Genomic DNA, 14,253 nt, shown 5'->3' with positions numbered 1-14,253 from the left:
GTATCTAGACTAAAGAGAAGTAAGAACACACTCAAAATTTCACAATGCCAAACTCGTCCTCCCACCCTCCACAGCGTCGAATTCCTCCTCCTACCTGTTACAGCACCGGTGTCCTCGTCGCGGTCCTTTCTCTCCCTCCCTTCCTCATCGGTCGTCGCGCTTCCCTCTCCTCATCACGCTTCCCTTGTTGTCTCCTCCACGCCGTGTCTCTTGACATACCAGGAGTTGCCTATTGTCTCCACGCACAACAGCCGTCGTCTCCTCCACGCATTGGCAGGCACCATCGTCTTCCATGCTGTCGTCCTCAAGAATAGAGCCTCTGAGTCAGGTATTCACTAATTTAGGATTTGATTTTTGTTCTAATTATTCTTTTGCTCTATTTATTTTTTGTTGTGTCTATTAGGATTTTTACTTTTGTTTTTTTAATTCTGTTTTAATTTTTTGTTTCTATGATTCTAATTTTTGATGTTCTGTTTATAAATTTGTTGTTATAATTTTGATTTTTTAATTTATGTTTTTATGATTCTATTTCCTTGATCATAATTTATTGTTTTCATTTTGAATTTTGAAGATTTTTATGATTCTGTTATAATTTCATTGTTTTGAATGAATTTACTATTTCAGAGCTTGAAATCAACTAGCACATTTGAAAAAAACATTTTGGAAAAGGAGGTAAAAGGTGGAAGAAATGCAACAGCTGAAATTAACTAGCATTTTTGGTTTTGATTTTGTTGAATTTGTTCTATTCTGATTTATTTTTGTTCTAATTTATTTGTTCTTTCTAATGCAGTTTGGTTCTATTTTTTATTCAATCTCTTCTTGCTTTTTGTTTTCTTCTTGATTTTTTCTTAGTTAGATTGGTTATTGTTCTATCTCTACTGTTTTTGCAAAATTGTGAATGATTTTAATTTGTTGAACTTTTGCTAATGGTAAATTTTATGGAACCTTTTATTGTGGTACCTACTTGCGAAACTTGCTTTTATAAGTAAGAAATAAAATATATAAAGTAAAAATAAAATATTTAAAATTTATTAAATATTATCTTAATAAATTAGGCACAATGTCATAGACACCATAGCATTTATCTTTGCTAATTTGTCTTAAGAAAAAATAGTTATATGATTTTGTGTTGACTATTAAACTTTTTATGACAATAATTGTCTTATTGTAATTTTTCGGTCATTGAACCTCATTGTGTCAAGACTATTTTGTTTGTTATTGTGTTGTATAATTTTATGTTAAGACTTTATGAAATAATAGAACAAGCTTTTGGTTGAATTAATTGAAAAACCAAATAAAGTTCGAATCGAATTTAATTGATTTGATTTGGTTGAGATGGTCACTAAAAAACTGAACTAAATTGAACTATACTATTAATATAAAATTAAATTGGATGACTTTTATTTTAAAATCGAACCAAACTGCACTACCAATATCCGTACTTAGTTGTCTAAACCTTTTTATTTTTTGTAATTATGTCCATCAAAAACTAAATTTAAAAATGTGTCTAAATAATTTAATTACATGTTTATTTAAAATATAAGCAAATTGTAAGTTATATATTAATAAAAAATTAAATTTTATTTGTTAAATAAAATTTAAAATTAAAACTAACCCTAATTGCATTCATTTATCCTTAATTTGAAATCCAAGAATAATCATACAACTTATCTCCATATTTCCTATGGTTCATCTTCAAACCTCATCATCATGTGTTGATTGTGTTCACTCCCAACACCAATCTCATTCAACTCTTCCACTTGGCACAACCATCACGACCATTGCATACTACCGTCAAAAGGCTTGGATCTTCCACCCGCTTACCCACTATTCTTCTTGCTTCTTTGATTGCCAAAGAACCTCATCACCCATTTTTTGCCCAACGCTGCAAAACTCCCAGATTTGTAAGTGTTAATGGCGTCTACATCTACAAAAAATCTAACCTCGCTTCTTTTCTTTATGAGTTGCTTAATGAAGTGGAGATAAATTTAGATTTTAAAATTGGGGATGATTTTTTTTTTTGTGTGTCTAAACAGTAAACAATGAAAAAGAAGACTAAGAAAAAAGAAGCTTTTTCTGTTGGACAAATGATAACATTAGGTTTGGTTTTAATTTTAAAAATTTGTTCTTAAATTAGTTAATATACAATTTGATATATTTTAATTTTTTAATTAACTTCTTTAGGCTCATTTTAAATTTAGCTTTTAATAGGGGTACAATTGCCAAAAAAATATTTAGACAACTAAGCATATGAATTCATGTTAATTTCTTCACTTGGTGTATTATTACTTATTAGCGGTCCATATAATATAAATATTGCATACTTTTTCAAATATTAGGACATGGGAGCAATCACCTAAGTTTATTATTACCCTGTCTTAAAAAAATAATGAATTTATTATCCCCACACACAAGACTAAAATATTGGACAGGTAAAGGTTTTCATGAATAGATGTTAGGTGATGATAAAATTTCTGAAATCTTGAGATCTTTGTTAGCTCAATAAGAGATCTTAAGTTCATGTTTTGGATATGCAACTGTGTGAAAACTCAAAAGGAATAATTTGAAGAGAACAACTCGAGTTTCAACTAGAAGTAACCTATTGAAATGCCACTTTTGCGTTTGAAGAAGCCCATGAAAATCCCATCATTTGTGACCTTATTTTTTGTCGTCTAAGCGTGTCTCTAGCATTGACCTGTCCTGCACATAATTGCATTTCTTCTAAGGCCTTCCCATGCTTGAGGAGAAATTTTGCAAGTGTAACTTCATTCTCACAATCCAGAAACCCATGGATTTTCACCACTTTCAAGTGTTGTAAAAAGGGCTTTAGACTTGGTATTTGAGATTCCCAATATTGCTCTTCCTCCGTGCTTGTCATGTCCCACAAGTCCCTGTTCCATTGCTGAAGTGCATGAAAAATGAAATCAAACTTTGAAAATGTTCTTCAAATGTGAGCAAACATAAAATTATAATGGGAAAGTTTGGGAGTCAATTAGAGTTGTATATTTTAAATCCAAAATATGATTCATCCTTTGAAAATTCATAACCACATTTTGGATAATCAGTTTTCTAAAAGAATTTTAAAATCCATAACCAATTAACCAAAACCAAATTTCATCCTACCATAATTTCAAACTGTTTTCACCGTCGGCAAACACTCTCCCCAAGTCTCTCGGTTTCTCCACTCTCTTCTGCTCTACTCTCTCCACCTCGGCCTCCCATGCTCGCCGCTATTCTGGTTTTGCCTCTATTTCTCCTTCTTCCTTTTTTATATCAACTATTTTTGGAGCTTTCTCTTTTGAACGAGCATACTTGCTGTGTAGTTAATTAATTTTTTTGTGTTTTTGTTGACTCATTTTGGGGACAATGATTATGATAAATGGGTTTTTGGTCAAACTTGAAATTTTGTTTGCTTTCTTCTCCTTTAGAATGCCGGATTCATTTCGTGTGTCACATTTGGATTCTTGAACTTGTTCCGTTCAATTGAAGTTTACTGTTTGTGTTGCATTTGGTAATAAGGAATTAAGGATATGTAGATCGGCGGATCTAGAAATTTTAAATCCTGGGGCAAATATATAACACATGAAACTAACAATTTTTTTTATAAACTTATCAAAGTATATAGACTTAAATAACATGAAATGTTAAATATTAAATAATTTTTTAGTTATTCATTTAGAGGAATGCTAGGAGGTTAGCAATTTTGGTATTTTGTAACTATCAATTGGCTATCAATAGTGTTTTTAATGGAGTGAAATTACATCTAATGGTGAGAAATCACTCACTTTTCTTTTGATGATTAAGTATTGGTCAAAAAACACAAAAATTGCTAGCCCTTAGATTTTTCTTTATTTAATACTGATATATTAATAGCTACCAACATAGTTATTAATTTACATTTTTATAAATTAAATACATATAATAATGGTAAGGATGAGATTAATCAAGATAATAAATAGCTTATTTTTTAATCAGAAATTTTTTTATACAAGTTATCGAAATAGCAAAATATGATTTTTATGATGAAAGTATTTTAAAAAAATACACTAAACTCTTCATATCCCATTATATATTTTATAGTTTACGTAATAATTATTTAATTATTTAATAAAAAAAGACAAATAAATTTTTGATTTAGTAAAAATATCACTACCAACAACAACATCAATAAAGTTTGTTGGTTAAATAGATAAATAGCAAATAAATAGAAATATAAAACACTTTATTGATTGAACTAATTTTAAATAATTTTTAATTTGATTTATGTTTGAGAATTAATCATCAAAATTGAATACAAATTTTTTTAGTTTACAACTAAATATTAAAGTTTAATAAAAAAAATTTAAGAATATACGCTAATTAAATAAAATTTCTAATTGAATGGTATGATAATATTCTATTTTTATTAAATTAATTTAATATATACTATACTTTTGGATGAAATTTAATAAAAAGATTTTATTATTATGTGAAATTAAATTTAATAAAATATGTATTAAATTTAATTTGGTAAAACTTTTATTTTTTAAAAGCTACCGTACCTTTGGTAAAATCAAATAAAAAATTATTTTTGATAGGCACAAATACCATATTTATGTTTGGTAAAATAACTTTTAAAAATAAAAAAACCATAATAGACATGTATATAATAAAGAATTATTATTTTTTTTGGTGCTAATAATTAATAAGGATATTTTTGGATATTTATTATTATTATATAAAGTCATATTAGATTTTTTAATTTTGATAAGTACAAGCTAACTTTAAAAAGTTTCTCCTTAAATGCTTTCAAAAGTATCCCTAATTTTTAAAAGTTGCAGGCATAAGCACATAAACTTTTAATCTACCAAATATAAGAATTTGGATCCTCTAAATTTTGAATTTTTACTTTAGAAAATAAAGTATGATCTCTCACTCTTGAATAGTTTCTCTCTTATGTTTTCTCTTAGTCCCACCTATAAAATAAATGATAAAAGATCACACTTTACCTTTTAAAGTGAAATTCAAAATTTAGAGGATTCAAATCCAAATATAAAACGAAGTGCTTGTGCTTTTAAAAAGTACAAGCTCCTCTCTAAATGAAAAATATTATTTTTTTAAGGAAAAACACAATTTTCAAATAAAAACCAGAATATTTTTAAAAAGAATTTAATTTTGATTTAATATCGGTGTAAAGCAGCTTTACATATGCATCCAATCATATAAGTAGCGTTTGGAGAAGAGATAGAGATTGAAAGACTGAGACTGAGAGACAGAAATTAAGAAACAGAAACTGAAATAAATCTCAGTATTTTATTTTGTATAAAGTAGAAGACAGAAATTAAAACAAGAATGAAGCTCTAATTTAATTTGCACAAAGGATAAAATTAAAATTAATTAATTGGAATGATCGTATTTTTGATATAAAATGTTATTAAAATTTTAGTTTCTGTATCTAAAAATTTCAGTCCATATGTCCTCACTTTTTAGAGATACTGAAATTTTAGTATCTGAGCCAACAAACATAATATTGAGTCCCAGTCTCTCAATCTCTGTCCCAATACCTCAAAATAAACGCTACCATAATGTCATATCATAAAAAATAATTACTATTTTTATTAATCGCATAAATAGCCATTCAAAAAAATAGATAAAATTGCACGATTATGTAAAATATTTTACATTATTAATGTATCAAAATTAAACTCTTTTTAAATTGGTTTTTATTTTTAAAATTTGTTTATTAATTTTGTAATTGGTCAATAACCAGTTTTATTAATGAAAACCAATTTAGGTTCTCAATGTAAATCAAATTTTTAGTTAATTAAAATTCGGTTGAGTTTTTTTTTTTTCTGTTAACCTTAATAATGTGCAACCCTAGAGTCAATACCTCTCGACCAATATTGTAACTAACGGTATTCATCACTTGAAATTGAACATAAAAATAATATTTGAACCTCAAATAAAATATATTTGAAAGTCAAATAAAGTAAAATCAATTTTAAGTTATAGAACTTAGAATTTATGGTTTAAGGTTTAAAATATAAAGTTTAAAATTTTGGCTGGTGGAAGGGGACGAAATTGTAGTGTTAGAAAGAATAAAAAAATAATTTCTTCAAAAATGCTTTATATTTTTTTATTTGTTTTATTGAATTTTTTGGCTGACAAATAGTTATTGGTAAAAAATATTGGCTACAATATTTGTTTCTTTCATTGTTGGAAGAAAAAATTTAAGAAATTAACTCTATATGTAATTAAGTAGCTAATTTTTTTTTTAAAAAAATTAATTTTTAAATTTTAAAAACTAGTTTTATGCTAAAAAAATAGTTAATTTCCACTTTTTTTATTTTTTTTTTCCGCCTTCAGTCTCCTCTTCTTCTTCTTTTTCTTTGCCTTTTCCTCCGTACTGCCTCTCCCTTTGTTTCTTTTTCTTCTCGGGATCTCTTTTAAAAGTTTTTATACAACATTTTATTAAAATATTTCTTTTTGTTATATTTTAGATATCTTTTTTATTAGGATTTAAATATTTTTTTAACTATGATTTTAGAAGTTTCTTTTCATTTAATTTTAGATATTTTTTTGTTATGTTTTAGATATTTTTTAATTTTAAATTTTTTTAAAATCAAAAAATAACAAAAAAAAAAACAACACATAAAATCATCAACATCTAAAAACTCTGAAAAAGCATTTAAAATCATAAACAAAACAACATCCAAAATCTCCCAAAAAATTGAATCTACTTCCCTCCAAATGCTCAAATAAAAAATCTAAGAGATATTTAGAGTAGGTCATAGAACTTGGGACTTCACCGTGGCAATGAAATAATGACGGTAGAAAAAAGCACACATATAGCAGAAGGAAGCGCATAAATGGCGGAAGGAGGCTTTTTTTTGGAAGAAAGATGTGGGAGAGAGAAATAAAGTGATTAGAGATTTTTTATTTAAATAAATTAAAAAAAATATTTTATTTATTAAAATAAATAATTTTTAAAATTATTACAAAAATACGTAAGATGACTTATCTCGTTTATAGTGTAAACGAGATAAGTTTACACATATTTCGTTTATATTGTAAACGAGATAAGACAGTGCGCGTAACACGTGTATATCTCGTTTACAGTGTAAATGAGATACGCGTAAACTTATCTCGTTTACACTGTAAACGAGATAAGATTGGGTGAAGCCTAATATAGATGCCGTTCACAGCGACCTTATAGGCCCCATTTCCAACCTTTCCACAACTTTCTCCTCTCTTCTATCTTTTTCTGACTAGATTATTGAGTAAGATGAAGATGGCGCACGCAGATGCATGTGATTCGAACATCAATCGACTAAACGCAACATGGCACGTCGCAAGGGCAACTGACTTCGCGGTTAGTTTTGTTATTTTGACGTTTATGTTTTCTCATATATGTACAACCATGGTTAGGATACTTACCAAGAACAAGAATACAATTTACGATTTAGGTGGCTAACTAATAGGGTATGATTTCAGGGACGTGGTTCTAATTTTTTTGTAATTAAATTTTTAAGTACATAATTATTAATTTAGATATTAAATACTATGGTAGGGATATTTCAACCCTTGAAGTTAATTTATTAGTTACATGTTTCTTAATTTATTAATTTAGTTATTAATTATCCAAATAAAAGTTATTTTTTAAGTGAACAATTATATAATTTTGTGTTTACCTAAATTAAATTATTAAATAAAAATTTGTTAATTAGATTATTAATTACTTTAGTCGATATTTTTATTTTAAGTAATGTATTGAGGAAACGTTTATTAATTAACTAAGTAAATATTAACATAGAAAGTTTTATAAACATAAATTCAGTTAGTACATGTGTAAATTTTTGTTAAATAAATGAATATAATAGTTAACTCAGTTTGTTATGTCAATGCACATATAAAATATTTTTTTAATTGTGATTTTTTTTGTCAAAGGCCTCGCTTACTCTGCCTCGGCGAGTGAATCACACAGAAACTCCAGGGACATCTAATTATAGCTTGGCAGCAATGCACATGGTACTTAATCAGTCCAATTCGATCACTCGGTACTCAACACTTCTGCGAATACTATAGTTCTTCACACCTTACATCACTACATCTTTGCTTTTGAATTTGCGGCCGACGCGAAAATTCACACTACTGTTTAGGTTGTAATCGTCTTCCCATGTGTTAGAAACAGAAATTTCTCATGCATCGCCTCCAAATCCAATGCATGAGTGACTTGGTACATCTGATAGCGCCGAAATCAGGTGGGGGAGGCAAAACATAAAGCACCGCTGTCTTCGCTGGCGTCTCTGGTACGAATTTCTCCTCATCATCATCATCTTCATAAGAACTACTCTCATTGCTATCTGCAACATACTCTTCGTCGAAGTCTTCATCATCCACGTCCATATCTTCTACTGGACTAACAACATAAATCGGAGGTAGTGCGAGGGGTGGGTCATCCTGCACAAAGGTCGAGTGGACGGATCCACTGCCACCAACATCACCAATCTCGGCAGAAAGCTCTATCACTTGTTCCGCCATGATTCTTCCACAGATGTCAAACATGAGGCGCACATGCTCGTCTCCCTGAAGCCGAAACAGACGAATTTGAAAAACTCTATTTTCCAATGGTGCTACCAACATATTCCCCCACCCTTCTTATCTCTTTTCTTCCTACATCACCAAGGTTACTCGATGTCAGACTCTTTAACTCGGATAAGGAACTTCTTCGCCGAGTGCGCAACAGTAATGGATTATTACACTCAAATATCACCCCATTGTCATTTTTTCTCATACGACAATTGGAATACACACAGACAACTATATACCCGCTACTACTGGACATTTTTGCCTATTTTTTGGAAGAAAAACAGAGAAAAAAAAAAGATATGAAATGTGTGTAAAAAATGCCAAGAGTTGTACATCCTTTTATAGCGGCTGAAAATTTGTCTTAATGTATCTCGTTTATACTATAAACGTTATAATTTACTATGTATCTCATTTATGTAAACGAACTCGTTTACACTGTAAACAAGATATACATGCGTCACACGCACTGTAACATATTATTTATAGTATAAACAAGATACGTGTAAATTTATCTCGTTTACATTGTAAACGAGATAAGTCATTCTACATATTTTCGTAATAATTTTTAAAATTATTTATTTTAATAAATAAAATATTTTTTAATTTTTTTAAATAAAAAATCTAGTGATTAGGATTTTAGATGGTTTTTGTTTTTTACAGTGCTAATAAAATTGATTTTTTGGAGTGAATTATATGTTGTTTTTGGAGTTTTTTAAATTTTTTTACAACTCAACTAATAGTTGACTGTAATTCACTGGTATCCTAATTGGTTTCCTAATAAGATTGTTGTTAAAAATGTATGTAATAATAGCATAAAATGTAATTTATTCTAAACTTTTAGTTATGTGCAGTTTACTTTCTAAAATTTTTTAAATGTGTAATTCGATACATAAATTATATACCAAAAAGATTTAATGTTAAGAGTTAGAGGGTCAATTGGCAATTTTAAAAGCTAAGATCAGAGGATGAAACAGCGCAGCACATGAATAAAAAATGTGAGGGTAAAATATATTTTACCCATAAATAAATTCAAGGTGCAACTTACTTTTCTTTCAATCTGGAAATCGTTAATGATCTTGAGAATTAGAGTGTGGAGTGTAGGAGAGCTCCTGAATAGGCATGCTAATCCTTGAACATTACTTTTGTTGAAACCAGTATGCAGCTCTAATGATTTAAGACTATAAAATGGCTGAATAAAGAATTTATTATTTGATAGAACCTGAAATTGAAAGCGAGGGGGAAAGTTGTTAAATCTATTTCCACTTTCAAAAGAGAAATACACGAGTGAATAAGAGTAAAATTATTATCATGTACTACCAGATTTTTATATCTGTATTAGATTTTGCTCATGAAATATATTCTCTAAGAAAACAAAGTTTAAGAAAAAAAAAGACTTAAAAAATTAGGAAGTAGTCAATCTTTTAGTTATAAGATATTAATAATTAATAGAATAAACTACTAATAGTATTCAAAAAATTTTACTGTTGATAAAATAATTCTAAAAAACTGAAACTAATTTATATTTTACAACCTCTAAAAGATGATAATTATTTAATATAGTGGTCCAATCATCAACTTGAATCTAATTTCATTGTTATCTATGGTTATTTAGCATGTTAAATCTTAATACTAATATATTTGTGTGATAAACGAACTTTGATTGACCTTAATGTTCCAAAAGAAACCCCTAATCTCTCAACTCTTATAGCTTTTCAATTTTTCCCAACACATTGAGCTATTCTGTCAAATATTTGATGACAACTTTCGAAGGTTGATATTAATTTTTTTAATTATGATACATATACACTAAAAAATAATTATTAAATTAGTTATTAATATAAAATACATATTAAAATATAAAATATACATTAAAAATAAGTTAAATAACACATATATTTATACATAAATATATTATAACTAATTTTTAATGTGTATATAATATTTTTATATTTTTTAATATTTTTTTATTAAAAAATCAACATCTTTTAAAAGTCGAAATAATCTAGTCTTAAGACAAATACTAGAGAATTATTAGAGTTTATTATTTTTAATAATTTTTAAAAATTATTTTGACAACCATAAAATCTTTCTAAGAACTATTTGACTAGTTTACTCTTTTCACTAGTTTGTTCTCTAACTCGAAATAGGAAAATAAATTGGCATGCCTTTGTAAATTAACATCTCAACAAACAACCAATATAACAATGAGAATGGAGTTTCATATTTGATAGCAACCATTAATTATTCCTATGCACGCATAACTTGAACTACTTTACCTCAATGGTTTGGCTTTCAAGAGTCAAGGAACGAGCATGAGAGAGTCCAGACAAAAAATTATTCACACTTTGAAGCTTACCAATACTAACATCCTCATTCAGTATGAAGAAACCAACTGAAGCATCACCACAGAACAACGAAAATGAATTCGACGAGGACTGATGATGATTATGATGATAATGATCCTCAAACATACTCATATCTGTAACCGCATTATAGTGCCAAACCAAATTTTGAAGTTTCGGCGCACTAATTCTCACCCAACTCTTTTCACTATACGCGTCAAAACAACTCGCCACCTTCAAATTCTCGAGCTTCCCACACGAGATATCCAATCCTTGTAACTGAAAACATTTCTGTAAACTGAAATCTTCAAGAGCCTTGCAGCCAACACGGAGGTATTTCAAACCAAAACACATGTCCAGGTGCAAATTCTTGAGGAGAGGAAACGATGATTCGGAAAACAAATCGGAGAGAAAAGGCTGATTATACAAAATTACTAGCGATAACGAGAGTGTTTGCAAGGACTGGAAACCGTCCCTCATGATAGAGGACGGTGGGAGGCGAAATCCGGACTTCAATTTTAACACTTTTAACGATTGGCTGCCGATGACGCAGCGAGGAAAGTTGAAATAATCATCTGTAACGACTTCCGTTGCGACTTCAACGTCCAGTTCTTTGACGTTGTGACGGATGGCGCTTCGGATCAGGTTGTTGAGCCTTGAGAAGCTTAAACGGGCGCGAAAACAGAGGACTCTGATGTCAGAATTCTTCTCGCGGATCGAGAAAACTTGCGTGATGAAATCCGGCTTTCTTGAGGAGGCAGAGTGGCGGTTGACGGTTGAGAATTTGTAACGGTTTTTTGTTGTCGGCGGGGAGATTGTGAAAGGGCTGATGGTGGTGAAATCGAGATCTGGAAACGTTGTCCAGAGGAATCTCCACCTCTTTGAAAGAACACTCGTCTGTGCAATGCATTTGATGGGAAGGAGGAAGAGAATGCGGTGAAGAATCGCGTCAGGGAGATCACTGATCCTATCAATGGCCCTCTTTTTGTTAGCGCCTTTCGCTGTCGTTTGATTCCGATGAGCAATCTTCTTGCGCTTTGTGGATCGTGTTTCCATTGCGGATCTTTCCTTGACTTGCTTGCTCTGATTTGGTTTGCGTTATGAAACACATGCAGCAATAATAATAATGTAGGAGCAGTTTTTGTTCTTTTGGTTCTTCGTGTTTTCGTTGATTGTTAGATTTTGAAAATTTCAAAAGTAAACACAGTTAATTAGGAGAGTTTGTTTGAGATCTGGAAAATGAAACTGTTATCTACGTAGTGAGTGAAGAATCACAAATTCTATCAAATTAGTCTGAAGACTCGGACCTAAAAACATATTTAGAATAATGGTATATACACAATTTTTTTCTAGATATTTTTATAAGAAGTAAAAGAAGATAAAAAGTTTATTTTATTTTATTTTAAGAAGAGCGTTAGGTCCAGTAAATTTTATGATTTGTAGTCATCAATTAATTATTATAGATATTTTTAATAGTGTAAGATTTTATCTAATAAAAATTACTCATTTTTTTACTATGACCAAATTTTAATAAAAATGTTCGTCTTCTAGACTTGCTCCTCTTTTAATATAAAAAAACTAAAAGAGTATATAAAAAAATGTATAAAGAGGTGTTATAAATATTATTTCTCAACAATGTATGATAAAAAATATATATATAAAGTAAAATTGCTAGGTTATATGGTTTTGTTTGTGCATCTTATTAAAAAAAAGGCCACGCCATTCAATAACTTTTAGCTATATGGCATTTATAACACAATTAATGTGTAGATTTTTTTTATCACGTGAAGAATGTGTTATTTATTCTCAGTGAATACTACGAATAATAAAATGTTATCGATGTTATAACTCCATGCGACAACAAGATCAATCGAGTAAATTTTTATAATGATGCATGATATTTACATAATTACTTGATTTTGTCTCCGAGATTTCAATTTTTTTTATAGTAGCCTTTGAGAAAGAACTTCAGACACTATAGTAGTTTTATTGTTGTTTCTAGTGCGGAGTCAGCATTTACAGTATTGATATATCTTGTGTCACGTTGGACGGTCCCAAAACGACGTCGTTTTGGTTTAGCACCCAATCTTGGCCAAAATAACGTTGTTTAGATGTTTCTTTTGTTAAAAAATAAACTGTGATCAAATACAAACATTCGTCCGTCTTCTCCACTTTCACTCTTCTTCTTCTTTCTTTTTTCATCAACGACGCTATTTTAGGGCTTGGTTTCTTAAGCTGCATACCTCACGATGACTACTACGACGTTAAAAAACCGAGTGATATCATCTGCTCCTCAGTTCAAAGGTTAGTGTGGCTCCAACATCCTTGACAGTGAAGGTATGACAAATTTTTTTCGGCAACGAAGTAATGCTTCTTTCATGTAATCGTGGTGTGAGTATTGTTTGAAAACTCTATTTTTGTTTGTTCTTTTTTGTTACTAGGGTTTAATTGTGTTATTGCTAAGTTGGGGTTTATGCTCTATTTTTTGAATAAAACAAGGGCAAAGTGCATAGGCTAGAGTAATATGGTTTATTTGGTTTGTGATAGTGTTACATTATTGTAAATAGCCAAGAAGTTCAATTGGATTCTGGAGTAACCATTGTAGAAATATTTGCATATAGATGAGCCATTGGACATCCTGTTTCACCACGGCGGTAGTTTCAAAAAAATGAAGAAGGGGTGTTGGTTTCTTCACCAGATCGATAACAGGAGCTGTCTCGATGATCTAGATGTAGACACCTTGGATGTGTTTTATGTAAGAAACTATTATAAGGAGCTTGTTTACAGTGAAATAAAGCATTGATGGTGGCATGATCCTGGTAGAGGGCTAGAGAATGGTCTAAGAAACTTGAATAGTGACAAAGAGCTAATTGAAATGGTGAGATGTGGTAAGAAGAATGAAGGGGTAGTTGACATATATTTTGAGCATAGTATATCAGTTCCAATTAAAATACGCCTTATGACGTTTTACAGATCCATCAGGGTTGTATTTAATTTTGAAAAGCCATTTGCATCCTATAGCATTCTTCTTAGGTGGCAAAGAGGTGATCTCCCAAATCTTGCTATCATTAAGTGAATCAAGTTAAGATTTAATAGCCTTTTTTCAACAAGGTTGAGACATAGCCTCCTCATAATGCTTGGATTCATTATTTGTGGACAATACAATCAAAAATGCTCTATGATTTTTAGAAAGTTTCTCATATGAGAAAAAAATTAGATAGAGAATACTTATAGTGGGCATTGACGGAAGATATGGGATTGGTGGTGAGATTTAGGTACTGATAATGTTAAAGATAAGAAGGAGGTCTTCTTATTCTCGAGGTCCTTCTTTGCGTATTCTGTT

At 29.8% G+C, this 14,253-nt stretch overlaps 1 protein-coding gene across 1 annotated transcript; it reads right to left on the bottom strand.

Moving 5' to 3' along the window:
* Nucleotides 1-2,599: 2,599 nt before the first annotated feature.
* LOC130968109 (putative F-box/FBD/LRR-repeat protein At4g03220) lies at nt 2,600-11,966 on the bottom strand. The gene is made up of 3 exons (XM_057893194.1): nt 10,845-11,966; nt 9,614-9,787; nt 2,600-2,902 (listed from the first exon to the last, which is right to left on the bottom strand). The coding sequence occupies exons 1-3, from the start codon at nt 11,964-11,966 to the stop codon at nt 2,600-2,602; spliced, it is 1,599 nt and encodes a 532-aa protein (XP_057749177.1).
* Nucleotides 11,967-14,253: the final 2,287 nt, after the last annotated feature.

The sequence above is a fragment of the Arachis stenosperma genome, chromosome 3 (genome assembly GCF_014773155.1).
Source record: "Arachis stenosperma cultivar V10309 chromosome 3, arast.V10309.gnm1.PFL2, whole genome shotgun sequence".
Lineage (NCBI taxonomy): Eukaryota > Viridiplantae > Streptophyta > Magnoliopsida > Fabales > Fabaceae > Arachis > Arachis stenosperma.
This window is presented reverse-complemented; position numbering and strand designations above follow the sequence as displayed.

Coding starts and splice junctions, on each gene's coding strand:
- LOC130968109 (XM_057893194.1), bottom strand. CDS start 11,966: ATGGAAACACGATCCACAAAGCGCAAGAAGATTGCTCATCGGAATCAA. Junction 9,788..10,844: donor TTGAAAGCCAAACCATTGAG/GTAAAGTAGTTC, acceptor TTTCAATTTCAG/GTTCTATCAAATAATAAATT. Junction 2,903..9,613: donor ATTTCCAGATTGAAAGAAAA/GTAAGTTGCACC, acceptor CATGCACTTCAG/CAATGGAACAGGGACTTGTG.